The sequence below is a fragment of the Corapipo altera genome, unplaced genomic scaffold (assembly GCF_003945725.1).
Source record: "Corapipo altera isolate COAL_440 unplaced genomic scaffold, ASM394572v1 116, whole genome shotgun sequence".
Classification (NCBI taxonomy): Eukaryota; Metazoa; Chordata; class Aves; order Passeriformes; family Pipridae; genus Corapipo; species Corapipo altera.
The window spans coordinates 2,124,320-2,144,327 of NW_020884953.1; the positions used below are offsets into that span (position 1 = coordinate 2,124,320).

At 43.2% G+C, this 20,008-nt stretch overlaps 1 protein-coding gene across 3 annotated transcripts in view; it reads left to right on the plus strand.

Moving 5' to 3' along the window:
* The window catches only part of RUNX2 (runt related transcription factor 2), a 227,017-nt gene extending 208,345 nt beyond the window's left edge, over positions 1 to 18,672 (plus strand). For all 3 annotated transcript variants that reach the window (XM_027663405.1, XM_027663406.1, XM_027663407.1), the window contains one exon: positions 17,893 to 18,672. In XM_027663405.1, the coding sequence (XP_027519206.1) occupies positions 17,893 to 18,575 (683 nt within the window). In that variant the 3' untranslated portion in view covers positions 18,576 to 18,672. The remainder of the gene's footprint in view (positions 1 to 17,892) is intronic.
* Positions 18,673 to 20,008: the final 1,336 nt, after the last annotated feature.

The window sequence follows — 20,008 nt, forward strand, 5'->3', positions numbered from 1 at the left end:
GGCATGCGGTTGACATTTTGGCTGGCAAAACACATTTGAACATCAGAAACTGTTGGTTTCCACAGAAAGGATTGGAGGTGTGGGGGGTTGAGAGTATCTGAATTAATCTCTAACACATACCTGCCCCAACACAGGAAAGCAACACCACGGCCTACTTTCCAGAGAGGTAAAATATGGTCTTGGCTAAGAGCATGACCAAAGCAGCTTCTATCACTGGATCACTAATTTTGTTCCAGCCTGAAAATGTGACTGTCAAAAATTATTACCATATGGTAAGCTGGTAAATTGCCACTAGAAAATGAGCTTGGTGGTCTCAGATTGGTTTCACATGGACAGGTGTCTGCACCACAAAACCACCATCATAACTGCTGCTGGCTGCGGGTGGGTTTCAGAAGGGAGGTCCAGGACTGAGTGGGCACTGGTAACAGAAGTGGTGCTTCAAGAGGTGGGAGCTCCAGGGCAGAGAGATGAGGCTGTTTGGGTCTGTTGAGGTGTTTTTTGACTACTTCCATTTCCTGAGCTGTAAGCAAGCTTGTATGGTGCTCTCCGTAGTTGCTGTGGGAAGTGCTTTCTCTTACCTTTACACAGAGACGCAGTCCCTTCTCTATTTCTATCTTGCTAAATGGATGCAACAAAAAATTCCAATGGGGAGTGTGTGTTGAAGGTGTTAAGTTCAGACCACACATGTAGTCTTTAACATCTTTGGTATGACTTGAAAAAACCTCCAGGAACCTGGAAGGACCTTCTGGGTCACTAATCCCAACCTCCTGCTGCTGCAGGCTTTCACTTTGTATAATCCCTTAGAAAAGCTGATTAATCTCCAAAAGTGTGGACAATCACAGGAAATCTCGAAAGCCCTCTCTATAAAAAAGGTGTCAAATCTGTTTTGCACTTCTCTAACACCTTTCACCCAAAACTTGTAATGAGTTTTGCAAACATGGATTTAAGAATTGCCATGCCAGTGGGAGGGAAGAATTATCCATACTGTATTTGTGAGACAGCAAAATTATGAAGCAAATAACAATTTTCATTCAGACAAACCTCTGAGTGGTTTGAGGACTCTGGCTCCAATGGAGATATGCAAGTCCATCCAACCAAATCAGTTAGACAGCCAGGAATTAAAATCAGAGTTTCTGATTGTTTTACCTGCCTTTTAACCACTGAAGTGTACAACAGCTCCAGATTTTCCACCTGTCAGCCTCATTATTTATTCCAGAAGAAATGGATACTACATCCTATTTCTTCGGTGAAATAACATGAACATCATCCCATCCCTGGAAGCCTAGCACAGGTTGGACAGGGCTCTGAACACCCTGATCTAGTTGAAGATGTCCCTGTTTTTTGCAGGAGCATTGGACTAGATGACCTTTAAAAGGTCCATTTCAGCTCAAACTATTCTATGATTCTATAATTCTGTGATATATCATAGTTAAGTGTACTCCAGGTGGGCAGGTGGTTCTGTTAGAACAAGGAAGGCTATCAGCAGCAAATCTTGTGGGGTTTTTTTTAATTATAGAAAATACAGGTGAACCATCAGGCCTTCCTGAATTTCCATAAAATCAGAAAAAAGTAACTGAATTAATCTTCAAACTAATGCAAACACACATTCCTTCTGCAGGAAGAATGAATCCTGGGCCATGCACTGGTTTGTGTGTGTCAGGGAAATGCTTTGCTTGCATCTTTAAGCCAAATGCTGTTTTCAGTCTCATTGAGTCCTGACTGAATTTGACCTCTCCAATTTGCTAGCGCATTTTTTGAACTCGTAAGGGTAATTGGTGGTACAGTGTGGCCCTGGGGCTATTTATCAATCAGCAGATCATGGTAAAGTTGTAAGGAATATCAACAGCATTTAGGAAGTTGTGAAACTAGTCCCCCAAACACTTGAAATACCACTGTTTCAGGTTACTGTTGCTAAGATAATTGTATGGGTCCACCTTCAATCAACATATCTCTTAGGATTTCCTTCAAATTTATTACTGTAGGAGTTGATCCCACTGCTACTGCACAGTGGATAAAAATCTATCTTTATATAAATTTTACTGGACATGAAAATTGACCTGCAAGTTTGCTAAATTACTCTAATACAGCAGTGGAATAAAGAATGCATGCTCTCCTTATCCCTTGTGCAGATGCTATATTGGCAAAAGTTAGTAAATCTGTGCTTGCAAACTTGTCCACAGAACATTTGGAGATGAGGGTTCATGGGGGGAAGCAAAATTCAGGATAAAGAAGTGAAAGGTCCAAATGCTGATGCACCTGTTTACACTGAGAAGGATCAACCCTAAATATTTGCTAGACCTGGAGTAAGCATCTGGGAAGTTTGAAAGGTTTTATTTGCCTCTATTGATTAAAAAAAAAAAAGGTAGAAAAAAAAAGTGACTGGCTGTAGGGTATGTTTCTAAGACCATTATTTTTAGAATGGCTCTTTTCATACAAAGTCTGTAGCGGACACATGCAAGCAAGAGGTAAAACTGAATTAAAGCAAAAAAATGAAGTGCTTTCTTACCTGTTCAAGATAATCTGGCTTTTAATGGAACAGGTCCTTGGCAATAAGTTATAACACTTTCCTGTTTTCCAGGATTAGCTTTTCTTGCAATGCCTCGGGAATTTTGGGAGTGAAAAGAAATGACTTGCAGAGAAAGTATGAGTTTCATCATGAGCTCTCTGGGCTCTGTACAACAGACACCTGGCATTGCACTGGACTTCTGGTTTCCCAAAGCAGGCCTGGCCACGGGTTGGGTGTTCAGAATAGCATTGCCTGCTAATGCTGCCTTGGCCTGCAAGAGGGGATCCACCACCCCCTGCCCCTCTGGGCCTGGCAGACCAACATAATTCCACCCTGCTGCAGTCCTTTAAGAAGTTCAGGCGCATCTGCTCTTTAGTGCTCTCCAGTCACTTGTGCTACAGAAATACTCTCTGTGCTACCATATGGTGCATTGGCAAGGAAGTTCATACGAACCAGGAGATTTCAGATGACACTTTTAACTCAAGCTGCTGTGCAGGGAATACTCCAGCAGCCTGAGAAAGGGAGTTGTAATACATTGTGTGCTCAGCAGGGTTGGCAGATCTTACCCAAAATGCTGGGTTTCACTGACACCTATCATGGTGCTGTTATGTATTTTTAATTCACGTCTATCAGTGCCCTCTTTAAGATTTTTTTGCAGTTTGTTTTTGTTTTCTGTAAGAGATTAATTTTCCTTCTCTGATCAGAGCCATGCTAGTCAGAGATAGACATGGACCTTCAATTATTTTTCCTTAAGGTCAAATTAAGGATGCTTCAACTGGGGATATGTGCTCATTTTGGGGGTCCTGAAAATCGAGGTCCATCTCTACTCTGGAAAGCTTCAGACAGCTTTTTCACAAGTGTGATTCCCAACATCCTGTGTCTCCCAGTTGTGTGTTTAAACACTTTACTGACTTTGGGCCTTGGAGATAAATACCAAATTTGGGGTTGTCTCTCAACCCAAATTGTGAATGTCCTGAAGATTACAGTGCTTGAATTTCATTATAAAAGACAAAATTCAGGATAATGACAATGTTGGTGGGTACATCTCAGCTGACTCACAGCACTGTTCCACATTTGGATGTTTGACTCAAGCCCCATCTCTAATTGTAATGTCACAAGGACTGGCCAATTGCAGTACTTCTGTTTGGTGTTGTACACAGTATGTTGGACGGTCTATTTCATTCCAAACCTCTACTCCTGTTACACTGGAGGCATTAGTTGTAGTGTGAGCTATGCAGGGATGATTTGGGGCTCTTCTAATCATTTCCTATGGTGTAACCACTTTCCTGATGCCCACAGAGGCTGATCAGCCATGTTATCTTGAAATGGGCTTCTTTTCTCTGTGGTGATTCAATTATGTCTACGGAAAAAACGTACAGATGGGCACACAGTGGTTTTGTGTTGGTTGGGAGCTTTTTCCTTTCAAGACAATGTTTTCCCTTCTAAGTCAGGATCCTACATGAGTTTTCTCGTTGAGTCATTTATGAACTTCAGCAGCTGCACCTCGGTTCTTCCACATCCCCACTTTCCCAGCCTGTCTCTCCTTGAATTCATGGTGGCGTCCAGGTTCCTTCTGACCTTGGTCTCCTAATAGTCCTGGGCTAGCACAGATGCCCCAGTTGGCTGCTCTCCCAGCTTGCAGTCCTTGTTAAAGACAAAATCTCACCTTTTTACTGCTCAGTTCCTTTCCATAAAATTAATCAAGCAGCCCTCCTTTCACAAGGCAGATGACCTTTGGTATTTCTTCCTGCTGAAGGTTCCCAATGCTGCCAGAATCCCCATCCCTTCCCTTTATAAGGCAGTTCTGTACATAAAGCAAGTGTTTCCTCCAGGATAGAGAGAAGCTTCTTGGCACAGAGAGGAGCTGTTCCCTGACGAGGTATATGTATTGTGTCCTTAGAAAACTTCCCCTTTCCATTAAAATATGTTACTGGAGATATCTGTGTATTTCTGTTAGAGATGAGTCCAAACCATGAGGCTGGATCCAAACTTAGTCAAACTATGAGGTTTCTTACAGTAGGGAGTACAATATCAATGTGTGCTTTTTGGCTGGAGCTGCTCCCCTGTCTGCACAGTGCAACACATAAAGAGTCACTAGGCTGTTGGGGAAGCTGCTGACACAACTGAGAAACTGAGCGGTAAAGGCTTGTCGTCAAAATCAACAAACCTGAAGGCAAATGGGAACCTGGTGGTGTGAGTAATTGTGACCCCTCGCCCAGCCACTCGAAGTAAACTTTCTCTTCTCAATAATCACCAGGTTTTATGAAAGACAAAAATCAATTGCAGATGAAGCACAGAGCAAAATGTCCCTGCATTCCTCTTACTGGCAAAAAAAGAAAATAATCTCCTTCTTTGGACTTAGTTTGTGCATGGTTTTGCTGTGTACTGAGCTGAAAATGGTGGCCTCTCAGTTCATTAATTGACAAACACCATACCCTAAACATTTCCAGGCACAGTCATTTTTTTTTTCTCAGATTTACTCAGTGGTTCTTACTGAGGTTTATGTTTTTCCACGCATGTGCTGAGAATAAACTTGCCTCCACAATCTCATCTCTTGTGCTCTGAGAAATTTTAATAATCTAATTCATAAGCAGTTTAATTTTCTGGGTCTTTCTCTTTTTACAACTCTCCTGGCTTTGGGTGTTTACTCCTCCCTTTACAGCAACTGCCCCATTTCCCAAATACCGCAGGACTTTCTGAACTACAGCATTTCATTCCATTTGTCTCTCTTTTTAAGAGGTTGATCTGTCTTAAAGAAATTTTTCTCATTTAAAAATAATTTTGCTGTGGTTTTACAGTCAGCATGGTTCCCCCAAAAGAAACAAAAAATCCCTGCAGGCCTATTTCTTCTCCTTCTCCCATGATTATGCTGATGTAAATGACACTGATGCCAATGGAATTATTCCTATTTTACACCAGTGTAAATTAGACCAAGGTCTGCAGGATGGGACAACACCTTCACAATATCCTATCAGGGACTGGGCAGAAAGGTATCTCCATCTATCAAAAGGGATCTCAAAGTGCTCTTTCATCTTCAATTTCTCAAGCAGAGGAATATAATCATCCACCAGCAGGACGCAACAACCCCTGGGGTGAATTCTAGCAATGCATTTAACGTGGAGAAAAGGCAAAAAGCAGTACAACACAGCCCTTTAGGAATGTAAGCAAGGAATACAGTGTCCAGCTGAAATTAGTGTTACTATTTGCCTCGTGGAAATGCTTGGGAAGCCCAGCCAAATTCAAGGCTCCAGTCTACTAGAGCAGCCGCAGTGAGGGCAGTCTCTGTTCCCCAGCAGTCCGAGTGACAAACAGCAATCAGACCGCAGGCCAGCAAGAAGTTGAGCCAGGCAGAACTAAAATATCCCTGTTGGAGTGCGGTCCCATGAGGACAGTGTTATGTCTTACCAGAAACAAAGAGAAGAGTACATTTCCAGTCTCAAAGACTTCTCTGTCCCATTAAGGAAAACTCCAGACTACAATTAGAAAAAAAACAAGTAAGAGAGACATAGCCACAGCGTGCCAGTTTGCATCCAAACGCAGCCTATAAAAAGAGAGCATGCTCCCAGGAGAAGGCTGCAAGCACCCTCTTGGGCTGGTGGCTCCAGCCACCTCACTGAGGAGGGTGGGAATGTGACCCCTGAGAGAGACCATCCCTCCCCCAAACCCAGAGCCTCTGGGTAAATATTGACTCAGAGTGAGGAGTGGCTGAGTCACTCCTTCCTGCCCTGCCGAGGTGTTTCCCTCCACCCAGTGAGCGTCCAAGCCCACCCTGCACAGCCCAAAATATCAGACGGGAGTTGGTACCCATGGTGATCAAAGGACATGGACTCAGACGGAGAGACAGAGCACCTCTGTTTGGGCAGGGCTGACGTGTCTGTTTGTTCTCCAAGTGGGTGAACGTATCCTCCATTTAGTTGTTCAGGAGGACACATAGTAGGGAGGGTGGGTAGGTGGAGGGATGAGGGACTTGGGAACTCCTGGTGCAGCTCTTATGTTCTTATCACATGGATCACACTTCAAATTCTCTGACTGCTGTTAACAGCTCATAAAGGTGTACTAACATACTCAGTTAATGGTACAGCAGTGGCCTGGGTTTGTGAAATCTCTGCCCCAAGATGCACTGAAGCAACAGTGAATTTGTGAAAAGAGGTAGGAAAAAGTCCAACTGAAACAGTTGACCAACTGTTGCCAGCTTGGGATTCAACCATAGGGTTGAAAGATCTGGATTGTATCCCAAGATCTATTCAGTTCTTAATCTAAGGATATTAAAGTAAAGCACAGGAAAGACCTGGGAGCCAAACAGTGGTGACCACTGACTGGAGCTGTGAGTGGGTGTCATGAACATTTGGGTGACTACTGGCTTGTGTAATCAAACTGGATACAGGGGAAGGCTGAGTTTACTGTTGCAAGCACAGGTCTGGATTTCATTTCATGTCTGCTACAGATTTCCTAACTGGGTCACCATGCCAGCCTGGAACACAGAAATGATATGTTCCTCCTTCACTGAGCTGTTACAGAGCTAAAGATTTGATGGTTTCAAAACTGGTTGAAGATCTCCAAGAAAAAGGATGCGTAAGAAAAAGCATATACTATGGATGCTACATTACCAAAAGCGTTGTATTTATGTATTTCAAAACTGGGCACTGGGTTACGTTTTCATTCCCCAGTACAAAGACAAATACATTCCAAACAAAGCAATGTTGTTTCAACAAAGCAAGGGTTGAAATCTCTCCAGGGCTTCATTCTGTCTCATTTAGATTGGGCATAAGATCTTAAAGCAGAGTTTAGTGGTCGGCCGATCATGCTCCTTTGGGAAATGACAGAGTGGTAATTCAAAAGGGGTAGTGAAGTACAGCATTGTCTTGGTCTGCAGGACTGTTCTTCAATAAAACCAGCGGCTCACCCGGCTTACAGGAGAACATTTTGTTCCAAAGGAACTGTGGCTCTTCATTAAACAAAAGAATTCACCTCCGGCTAGACTTGGGTGTAAAATGAAAATGTTTTTGGAGACAAAATGTCTTTGTGAAAACAGCATTTCCATGATGCCTGCCACAATTGCCCAGGCATATCGAGCCATTGAAATGAAAGACGATAAAAGGTACATCTCCAAGGTACCAGCTCCACATGCGTTAAAAACTTCTTTCAGGCTTGGGAAGCGGTTTCAGTTCAGGTCAGGAGCTCTGAAGAGGGAATAGACAGCCTGAGTCCTGTCTGGCCACAGGTTGGCACTCACCCACTTTGCAGTTAGGACACAGATTTGATCCTGAGTGAGTTGAACCTTTCAGGACTTTCCCAAAAGCCTTTCCTTGGAGTAAACCAGTTCTCCCACATCTGACACAAGAGATTGGGAAAGCATCCCAGAGTATCTAAATCCAAAAAAACCAAAACAGATATGCCTCCTCCTCTCCGAATCTCCTGACACACTCGGGAAAGTTCACAAACAGCAAAGGAGCAATAGGGTCATTCAGGGAAATAATTCATGTCCAGACTGGCATAACTCAGGTGTTCAGATATGGTTGTCTCCCATCCGGATTAACTCTTCAGGGAAGATATAGTCTGTGCAGTTCCTTGGTGTATGAAGATGAGAAAAATCACCTCAGGCTGTGCAGTTTCAGGGGATTTTTGTTACAAGATTATTTTCCTACAAACAGCACCATCCCCCTGGGGATGAAACGTACTGGGAAATATATGAAAATTTAATCAATTACATGAGTTAGTTCCTACTTCTATTGCATACTTAAGTCAAGATCATTCCCTTGTCATCCCCAGATCACTGACAGGCTCTTTACTGTATAGTCAAGGTTTTAGGCTGACAAGCAGGTTTTGGCCTGCAAACTCTTAGGCAGGACAACAGCCAAGCTCATCTTGCATACACACTCTCTTGTGTTAGTCTAATTGTGGCCTCCTAATCAGCATTTGTTTCACCCAAACATTGCTCACTGAGGAGGACCAACAGTCTTGGTTCTGCTCTAGATGGGGCAGAAGACTTCACAACCTCTTTTTCCTCATCTATCCCATTTAAGTACTGAGTTTCCACAGCTTGAGAAATGGTACAAGACAAGGACTGTTGGACCAATGCTCTGCTGTGGTCAAAAATCTTATCTGGGCTCTAAGACTTAGCAGAAGCCTTGTGCTGGGGCAGTCAGATGGTAAATACCCAGGAAAATATATAGTTCCTCTATTTCAGCAGGGAACACTGCTGTGACAAGCCTTTGAGAGAGACAAATCATCCAAAAGCATAAAATGGAAGAGGTTCAGGTAACTCAGGCTGGATATAGTTTTTTGCACAAGTCAGCCCAAGATGAGCCACGTGGTGTAAGGCAACAGATATCCACTGCTGGCTGACAAGGTCCTTGTTGGACACTTTGTAGAACCTGAAATCTCATTGACTCATGTGGACCAAATTTCCAGACTTGACTCACTGGCTATGAAAACCGTAAGATTGCATGGTGTGTCTCATATTTTTCCTGGAAAAAAAGAGCAGGATAATATAACTATATTTGGTTAATTAACATCTGAATCTACTTTGAAATTTTCAGAGCATATACATTAAGAAATTAAACTAATCTCAAACCAACAAAGAAAAATAAACCCAAAATGTCTGGACTGTCAAGGTTTGTTTCTATAAACGTTCCCATTTGCCTAATCCTGAGGTACTGGAGTATGTACAAAGAAGGGCAATGAAGCTGGGGAAGGGTCTGAGCAAAAATTTGATGAGGAGTGGTTGAGGGAGATGGGAGAGGCTCAGCCTGGAGAAAAGGAGGCTCAGGGAAGACCTCCTCACTTTCTACAGCTTCCTGAAAGGAGGATGTAGCCAGGTGGGATTTGGCCTCTTCTTCCAGGTAACAAGAAATAGGATGAGAGGAAACGGCCTCAAGTTGTGCCATGGGAGGTTCAGATTGGATATTAGGAAAAATTTCTTCAGTAAAATGGTTGTCAAGCATTGGAACAGACTGCCTGTAGAAGTGGTTGAGTCACTATCCCTGGAAGTGTTCAAAAATGTGTAGGCATAGCACTCAGAGACATGGTTTAAGGGTGGGCTTGGCAGTATTAGGTTAATGGTTGATGTTGGAGGTCTTTTCCAGCCTTAATGATTCTATGATCCTTTGGTTTAAAGGCAAAAGAGACACATCCTTCTGTATCTCTTAGTACCTGCGAATGTCGTGTGATCACTGACTTATTCTGGTGCCATGTGTAGCAAGAAATGCTGTTGAGACAGTCACAAAGAGTAGACACAGGTGGTTTAAGAGAAAATGCTCCTGGCTGATTAGTATCAAAAATTTGCTGTGTAAATGGAAATACTGCCTCACACATTGCAAAACTAACCTGAGAAACCAATTGCTGTAAGAATTAATTGCCAGAAGCTTGTCAAAGAACAAAAAAAATAAAATTAAAAAAAAAAAAGAAAAGAAGAAAAGGAAAAAATAAACAGGAAAAAGAAATATATAAAAAATGATGGGATGTTTACAAGACTAATAAAAACATAATAGGGACATTTAGAAAGACAATAGTACTTATTAGGGAAAGAAAACAAGACTCTCAGAAGAATTACACGTGTTGGGAAAGCTGTCTGTTTCAAAACAGGAAAAAGCTTTTGGTGTAGCTAATGGACAGATTCAAAGGGGTAATTACACATGAGCTCTTCTTTCAGTTGTAGTCCATTTTCCTCCTGGTCCTAAATCAAATTTGTTGGCCTTCATAAAAGGTGATAGTTGATAGTGTACACATCTGTCCTGGGTCAAAAACCTGATTCATTAGTGGAACATTGGGAAAATTTCCTACAACAGACGATAGCATAACTGTTATTTTTGATTTTTTGATACTTCCTTGGAGGCAGCATTTACTGACCACTGGTAGAGGCAAAATACGAGAAAATCTGGACAAAGTGCCCTGAAAAATTATGATGCTTTCTTCTTCTTCTTCTTCTTCCTGTTTCTTTTGGCTTTCCAGTAGTTCACAGTCTTATTTTAGAACCTAAAAAGGCTCTCCAGCCACTTTGCCATCATCAGTCTGTTGCTGTGAAGGAAGCACATGTGGGTGGAGAAGAGATGTTCTTGCATGGCCACAGGAGGGTTGGGCTGGCAGGCCCCTTAAGCACCACAGATTTTTCTGCTGTGTCTTATTTCTGTGCTGCAAAAGAGAGGGAAAGAAGCCTTCCCCAATTTACAAAGTTGCAGTAATAAAGGTGTAGGGTAAAGGAGACATCAGAGGGCTGCATTAACAATGTTGGTTGATGGGGAAGATGAAAGTGGCCTTTGCTCCCAGCTCCATCATGGACTTCTGTCCAGGCATTTCATTTTTCGTGTGTTTCAGTCTGGCCCCCACAAAGTGCAACCAGTGTGAGACTTGCTCAGTGCTTTGAGCACAGCGGGAAAAATGTGTTAGGCAATGAATACTGTCATGAGGAATTGCCTGCTGCCCAACGATATTACCTCTCCAACGTGTCTACCTCCCCTTTTCCCATTCCTCCTCCACACTGAGATGTCAGGGCATCCTCAGGGACTCTTCTGTTTTAGGAAATAACAGGAGCTGCAGAGCACTTCAAAAAGTCTGGCTTTGTCCCATAGGTGTCAAAGAAGGACCTCAGGTTCCTGGAAAATCTGGTCCCAAATGAGTGTAAAAACGCACATTTTTGTCAGGAAGTGAATAAAATCTCACTGAAATTAAGCCAGGGACAAAGATGAAAAAGCAGATGGCCCATGACAAACTGTGAGAACAAATTTGTTCGCATGACATGGGAATAAGTATGTACTCATAACAGACTATTACTCAAGAAATTTTGAAAGAGCACAACTCCACAGGAGTCATAATGGGATTAGTCACATAAAGCCCAGTCCAGCTAAGCCTGGTGTACTGTACCTGAAAGAAGAGAAACAGACCCCAAAACAGACCACAATTAAAAAAAAAAACAATGAAATAAATTCCAAAGAGATGCACGAGTTTATGAAGTCTGAAAAACTTCTAAGTGAATTAAAATCTGCAGAGAAGCTAGTGGATTGTTATTTATCTATTTAAAAAATGAGAGGCCAGAGGAAGAAGCCTTACTGAAGTGACTCAACCAGTAGGTTTGTAATTTGACAGCACAGAGACAGAGTTGGTGTATTTTTGGTAAAACATCATGGACTTTGGAACAGACTTTGCCATGTGCTCCATTACAGGATTGTTTTAGTAACCTACAATTATTTCCAACTATTTCCAAAATCCCTTTTAAAAAAAAATTATTTAATTGTGGAAGCCATGGGTGAAATTGAGTTTGAAAACTGTAGGAATAGGGCTAATTTGGAATACTATGATCTATTTTTTTTATTCAATATTTTGCACTAAATTCCTGACTTGAATGGGCATGTTTAATTACATGAAAACACTTTTGTCATTAAAGAGGGCAGGACATTGACATATATGATATTTTAGGATTTTTTCCATCTGTGCAGAGAAGAGTGGGTTCCTGGGACATAGATGTGATTTGCTTTGTCTACAAAATAATTAACAATAAGCTTGCCTAATGTTTTTGTGAATTTTCTATGCATTTCTGAATTGCTCACTCAAATGAGAGTGTTCAGAGCTAGTTTGGATTCATAAAAAACATAAATTAAGAGTCTGAAATCACACGTATGCAAATATCAGTCCTGGAGTGCTCACACTGATGCTTTTGTTCAGACCTACTAGAGTGTAATGTCCAGTGGTCTCTTTGCCCAAGACGATGATTTATTTCCTTCTAGAATTCATTTACAGCTTGAAGCCCGTCTAAGCTTGACTCAGCCCACCAATGGGAAGCAATGCCACTCCATCTGAATCAAACCTGAGCAGCACAGGAGGGATGGCTTCGGATTCAGATTCCAAAGACGGATTTTGTCCGTGCAAAAGCAGTACCGCCCTCACTGACGCACATGCTGCTCTTGGGCTTTCATTTACCACAAGCTGTTGGGACTTCAGTTTCACTTCTCACCAGAAAGCGGAGGCAGGAGTATATTTAGACGTTCTTGGGAAGCAGCTGCAAAATGAAGTGGGAGAGCGTGCACGCACTCGGTCCCGCGGGCACACACGCAGACACTGACAGCTCAGAGCAGCTGCACAGACCTGAGCAGAAAGGACAGTGCACAGAGGCCTCCCACAGGTTATTGTCTTACTGAAGAGACTCATTTCAACATCTTAATATCCTTACCCATGAATCATAGAATGGTTTGGGTTGGAAGGGACCTTAAAGATCATCTAGTTCCAATACTTCTACCACAGGTGCGGGGGTCCACTAGACCAGCTTGCTCAAAGCCCCATCTGACCTGGACTTGAATGGTTCTCTGGGCAGCTTCTCTGGGCCACCTGTTCCAGTGCCTCACCATGCTCTGAGTGAAAAAATTTCTTCCTATGTTTAATCTAAATCTTTTAGTTTAAAACTGCTCTCCCTTGCCCTATCACTGTCTGCCTGTGTTAAAAGTTGCTTTCCCTCTTTTAAGTACTGGTTATTGAATTAAATAAATAAATATTGGTACTGTTGAAATAGATTGTTTGTTCAGTCCTGACCCACTTGAAAGATTATCACCTTTTCAACCACCATCTCATTTCTTGAAGCTCTCTAAGGTTCTCAGATTCTACACTCTTGCACCTTAAACTTTATCTCCATGGTTTTATGCCTTCCACAGGAACACAGAGGCAGCACTACCCATTTAGTATTCTGATTTGATAGGAAATTGAAAATGCCAAGAGGATGTAGCCAGGCTCTTGTTGGGGCTGTCAAGCAATAGGAAAAGCAACAATGGGCAGAAACTGATGCACAGGAAGCTCCTCCTGGACATGAAGAAAACTTCTTCACTGTGCAGTGACCAAGCACTGGAACAGATTTTTCAGAGAGGATGTGGAGTCCCCTCACTAGGGATATTCCAGAACCATCTGGACATAATCCTGTGCCATGTGCTCTGGGATGACCCTGCTTGAACACGGGGATTGGACCAGATGACCTACTGTGGTCCTTCCAACCTGACCCATTCTGTGATTCTATGAAATTACTTGCTACATCTACACATAAAGTGAGGAATCCAGCTCACACAACTGTAGCTATTTAGAAGTTGCTCTGTCTAAGGTAGTTGACTTCTCGTACAAGAAGTGCTGGGAGGAGAGGGACACTTCAGAGCATGATGCCCCACCCTTCTTAGGAACCTGATAGCTTGGACCGGCTTGTCCCCAGAGGTGCTTCTTTCTCAGCTGGATCTAGGACGACTGCCTCTAACTAGATTCCAGCTAAAGGGCTAATGTTAGATGAGCTGAGTCCATGGAAAGTCATGCTTCTGCTTTTCCCTCAAGGTTTTTTCTTCACAGACTTGTGAGCTGAAAAAAGACTAAGAAATCAGAGTTTGCAGCAATTTGGCTGCAAGACAGATAAAATCAGTAGTCAAACAAAGGCAGTTAAGGTAGCCAAGACTGCCTGTAAAGTGAAATACGTGATGTTCTCATACAGATGAATGCATTTAAAGTAACTTTAGTTTCACCATACTCACAGGGCAGACCATCAATCTTTTAACAACCATCATCATGGGCAGGACAAATACCAGGAAATCCTCTCCTGGAGGTTTTCCTCTACTCCCTCCCATTGCTTTAACACCTACTATTTACAGCCCTGTGAATTTTTAATACCCCAAGGTCCTCTTGTAGGTGACAGAGCAGAAGTATTCTCTCTTGCTTGTAAATAGGTAACACAAAGATGTACATTGGCTTTCCTTTGGAAGATCTATAGTAGATGAGAAGAATAGGGAATGTTTCTAATGTGGACACCCATCTTATTTTTATACATCTTGTTTAGGAGTTCTCTTTTGCAATGTAGGCATTTTCAGTACATGACATCCACATGCAAGTCAATTATCCTACATTATTCCAAGTAAAGAGGTGAGGATAAATATTTCTCATTCTAGCAAAAAAGAGGTGGTGCTAGACCTAATCTGCTGACTGTGAAGAAAGGCTTGGGAGTTAGATAAGACATAGAACTATGCTGTAGACTGTGAAAGCTAAAGGTGACCCAAGGGAAAGGCATGAATTTGTGTCAGTGGAGGGTTAGGTTGGATATTAGCAAAAAGTTCTTTACCCAGAGGGTGGCTGGGCACTGGAACAGGCTCCCTAGGGAAGTGGTTGTGGCACCAAGCCTGACAGAGTTCAAGAAGCAGTTGGACAAGGGACATGATGTGATTTTTGGGGTGGTCCTGTGCAGGTCCAGGATTTGGACTCAGTGATCCTCGTGGGTCCCTTCCAACTCAGGATATTCTGTGATTCTGTGACCTGAATCCCATCTCAGTAACCCAATCCTCCTGAAGGAGGCCAAGCTCCCTATGCTCTCAGTAGAAAAGAAGTGACTACGAGACTGCTCAGAGAGATACAGCTCATGTGTCTAAGCCTTCCCTTCATGGGCTTTCCCTCTATATACAACATGGAAAATATAGGGCTTTCGTGGAATTTCTTCACTAAGCACTCACAATCCAATTGTTTAAATGAAGCTGATCCCAACCAAGTTTTCTCAGTCCTGGGTTAGCTTCCCTAGCTGGCAAAATAACTTTTCTTCTAAGCTACAAACCTGCCTTGAACAGTCAATCTTTGGATGTGGGAGTATGCTACAAAACCTACCCAGCCTCTGTAGACTGAGTGTACTGGAGGACACTGAATGACCATGCAAAGGTGGGTTGATATGTTTAGTGAAGGTCACTGTACTTGTCTGAGCACCCTGTGTCCAACATCTCTCTTCTCTGCAGGCATCCATCCAACCCCGCTTAGCTACAGCTCTGTCTAGATGTGGACTGAACACCCAGTAATGAGAGTGCCCCTGGATGCTCCAGTTGAGACTCTCTTTCTGCTAGAGCTGTACAAAAAAGCGAAAAGTACTAAAGTTGTGACAAGTTGCAATGAGAAAAAAAAAACAAAACAAAATTAGAGAGTAAGGAAATAAATAGAATCATCCTGTTGTATGTGATAGGCAACAGAAGTTGTTTGTTTCATGCTTCTTCCTGCTTAGGACTCCTGCATTGTTGGGCTTTCTCAAACATACCCTAGCAATTTTGTCCATGTAGAAAAAGTTGCTGACACTTCTTTGAGGAGAGGTTGTGATTAGACAGTCTCCAGAGATCCCTCTCAACCTCAGTGATGCTGAGATTCTGCAGTTTCCATCATCATTGTGCATCTTCAGATAACTCAGCAATTGGATCAGACCCCATTCAGACCAGCAGTTGCTCTGGGTGCACAGAGTACTCTATGTCAACTGTGCACATTCCCATTGATCTGAGCAGTGCAACAGTTTCTACATGTCCTGGATACATGAGGTTTCCTGTGCGGGTGTCCAGACACCCGTGTGGAATTTCTTGGATGGAAGTTGAGCAAGTTGTGTTTAAAGGCTGCATGGCATAAGTAAACCTTAAGGGGAGATTAGGGGGATGACAAAGCTGTGGTTTCTGATAGGGAAACCATGCTATTTGAAAAGATTTCAGCCAAAAGGAGGAGCCTTTGGTGTCCTGATTTGTGCCTCTATTTTTCTCTCTATTAGTTGCCATTACTTGTATTTTAACCCTGTTTGCTCTTCGACCATTTAAGAATCATTTGTGACAGTTATTTTTCACAGTAGCAAACCAGATTACATCAAGGTTTGTCAAGCTTCCTCTGCTCTCTAATGTATGGAAAAATGTTACACTTAATTTGGTTCGTTTGGGTAGTGTGGACAGGCATTAGCCATGCTATATACAGACCGTAAACGTTGTTCTGGTTAACACCACAGTGGAGCCAAACCTGAACCTTTCATCTCAGCCCTGCAGACTTTGGTGGTTTGGATGGAAAAGGAACCTGTATTTGAACTGTGCTTTATTTTTGTTTTTGTTTTGAAAAACCAAAGAGAAATCAATAGCACTTTGGAAACCCAACATCCAACATCCTTAGCCCACCTCTATTGGACAGGGATCGAGCGCCTGTGAAGGCAAGGACTTTGTATTGGGAAGAAAGCCAATACACAAAGGAAGGAAACTATTTCAAGGAACCTGCAGTAACTTTCCGTAAAAAACCTCGGGGACCTAAAGGCAGTCTGAGTTTTGTGTCATAATCCCCTCCAAGTCACATATGTGTTTGATTAGGAACAACATGGTGGTCCCATGTGGGACAAAGATGGACTTTTGCTTGCTGCATGTCCAGCTGGTTTGGTGTTAGAAATGACAGGGAGAAGCCTTCTTTGTTTTTGAGTCAGAGTTTCAGTTTGCTATCTGGAATATCAAACCAGCCAGTAATGAAAATGGATTTCTCACATCAAATTTTTTAGAAGCCAGAAATAATAATAGTATGGTGTTAACACCTTAGTACTTGGCTTTCTCTAGGTTGTTTTAACCTAGATAAATCTATTAATTTGTGTCTTTGTGTCCACAGTAATGCCTTAAAATTTGCACTTAATTGCAGCAGAAGTAGTTTTAAAATCCATCTGTCTTACACTGACCACTCCTGTAGCATCTCACCACCTCCTGTATAATGTGTTCCCAATGCTAAAATAAAAATCTACAGAGTGGTATAGTAATTCCACCAATGCATATCTTTGAGGCTGTTGAAAAGCAAACATTTCCTATTATATTTCTGGCTTTCAGAATGATTGTAGAAATAGGATCATTCTTACCATACAGTGTTTAACAGCTGGGCACAGTGGGTAGAGCACCTTGGACCTTAGTGTGGTTCTCCAAGCCTTTGTGTATCCCCTAGGGGCTGGTCTGGGATGGCCAGTGTCAAAAATTTCTTTCTATCTATTTGTTCTTTTTTTGATTTGATTTTCATAGCTGAAGCTAATGAAGGGATCTAGGTAGGGAAATATATCAAAGTTTGATTGTGTAAACTATGTCATGTTTCCACATACAAAAAAAAAATAAAATTATTGAAGAGTTTAAGCCACCAAGTAGCTCTTACTGTTTCTGGTGTTTAGTTGTCTATTCAAATCAAAATGCTGAAAACTGGGACCCTCTATAAAGCAGCAATTAACTTTGGCTCTGGCAGCAACCACCCAGCCCTCACATCTCCAGGGGAGATCTGAGTCAGTTAGGACATTACCATCATTCTATGGCTGGCCAGGAAAACACAGCAGGGAATTCACCAGCTAATGCAGAGCTATGAGACGCCAACCAGAAAAATGTTCAGGCCTGTCCACAGGCTTTATGAAGAATAAGGGTGGAAAGTTAATTTAGTTTTATAATATTAAGTTCATGTTTACCTACAATAGACTCTTGTCTTTGAGTACATCTGTTCTTTTCTAATTGGCCTACAGAGACTATCACTGCCAGCTGATGAAATTCCCCCTTTCAGAAGGCCTGGTCCCATTCAGGGGACAGCAGGCAACAGTCTGTGTATGTAAGTAAAATGTGTAAATCAAGGTTCACAATGTGTCTTCCTTACAGATTCAGATCCTTGCACACCTGATGCTCCACCTGCTGCCACTTCACCACCAACCTCTGAAGAACCTGGACCTTTCACAGCTCCAGCATCACCCTGCTCTTCCTCTGACACTGGTACTGCATCATTTTCACCACCATTACCTGCCTGTGTCGCAGCCTTATGTCCCAAACCACCTCCTATTTCACCATCAACATCCACTTCTGCTGCCACTGTTCTCCCTGGACTTCCTTCTCTTCCTGCACCACCTGCCTCTGCTCCATCCCTGCACCCTGGAATTTATTTGCCAATAGTCCCACCCAGCGGTGCCACCCATCTCATCAACTGGCTGCCCTTCCTCGCTTCGGCAACACTTGCCACCATCCAAGGGAAGGAGGAAGACCAGCCACCCATAAGAACAGGCTCCCTGGAAGGCATGAAGCCCTGCAGCAGCCCACCCCCACAGCCTTCCCATGATGAGAATCCCCAGGCAGCACCTATGGGAAACAGTGCTCCGGGGGCTGCTTCCCCACCACCACCCGCCCACACCATGCCCCCAAACTCCGAGCAGGCATCGGCAAATGTGAGCGACATCCTGGCTGAGCTGCGGACGATGAACAGCCACCTCTCCACCATTGCCCGAGCCCTGACCCAGCTGGCATCGTCCCTGGCACCGCAGCAGGATGCACGTGACACCCCCCCTCCTTAGGCCCAGGTCTGCACAGGCTTACCATGCTCATAGGGGCTGGAGGAAAGGGACCCTACCCAGACCTGCCCATACCAGCTGTGTGTGCGCTCTCTGTGGTCGCTGATGCCGACCATGTCTCCCCAGTGGGTTTTTCTGTTTGTTTGTTTGTTTGCTCCTTGTAAATGGCTACATATATTAAAAAATAGTTTTGTGGTCTTGTTAATAAAATTGTTTATGTTTCTTTGCATTCCTTTCAGATGTGCTCTCTCCCCTTCTCTCATCCATTAACCACACGAGCGCTGGTAGTCGGTGAGGTCTCGCACAGTTAATGCCGAGACTCTGAAGTGGTGAGAAGTTACCACGAAAAAATACTCAAGGAGGTGACAAAATCCCTCTGGGCAATGTGGGGGTACACAGACAGGAAAGGACACAATAAAACTCTGAAAAAAAATCCCTATTTCTCTCCATCTATGTTGCATGGTATGGTTCTGTTGAAATTGGAGCCTTTCCTGGTGCACTAAATCTCAGAGGTAATTGTAACTGCTGACGCAGGTACACGCCGTGATAAATTGTCCAAAACACAATGCAGGGTAGTTGTCTAAGCAGCACTGGGGTTGAACAGCTATTAAACAGCCTCGACCACCTCTTATCCTCCAGAGATCAAGATCTGAGATGCTTAGCTGAAGTCAATCTATCTTACTTTCCAGTGGTGCCTCGGGTTCTTCAAGTGCATAAACAGGCCGAGCTAATTTACAACAATTAGCCAGGCACGTGTGGATAGATCCTGACATTTCACCATCTTTTTCCTATTGCCAAGCTGCAGCAGCTGGCCTAAAGGTGGCACTGAAGGCATGAAACCTCAGACAATCCTCTTTGTGGATGAAGAAAGAGCTCTTGGGCATGAATCCAGAATTTGTCCTCTGAGGTACGTGACCTGTAGAGCAGCTGATGAGGTACCACTGGACACTGTTTGGTCTGATGGAGGCATCAAAACTGGGAGATAAAGGGTGGGATGTGCTCTTAGCTCTGGAAGAGCCCCAGGAAAGAGGACTCACAACCCTTGTGCCTGTCAGCCACAGTTTGCCCATAGTGCAAACAACCAGGCCAGGCTGGATGGGGCTTGGAGCAACCTGGTCATGTGGAAGGTGTCCCTGTCCAGGGCAGGGGTTTGGAACTAGATGATCTTTAAGTCCCCTTTCAAAACAAACCATTCTATGATTTTATGAACCATCAGCCAAAATGTATTTTCCCAAAGGTGATCCCATAGGGCCTGTGATGGCTGAGCCAGGCTACTGCCTTTCATCCCAGTGGATTAAAATGAAATACATGCTCATGGCAAAGAGAAAAAAATAAAGGCCTCTGTGAAGTTGTGTATGATCTCTCCTTAATTTAGCCATGCAGCCCTCAGATATCAGGATCTGAGGCCATCTCTAGGAAAATCCCAGACAAACGGA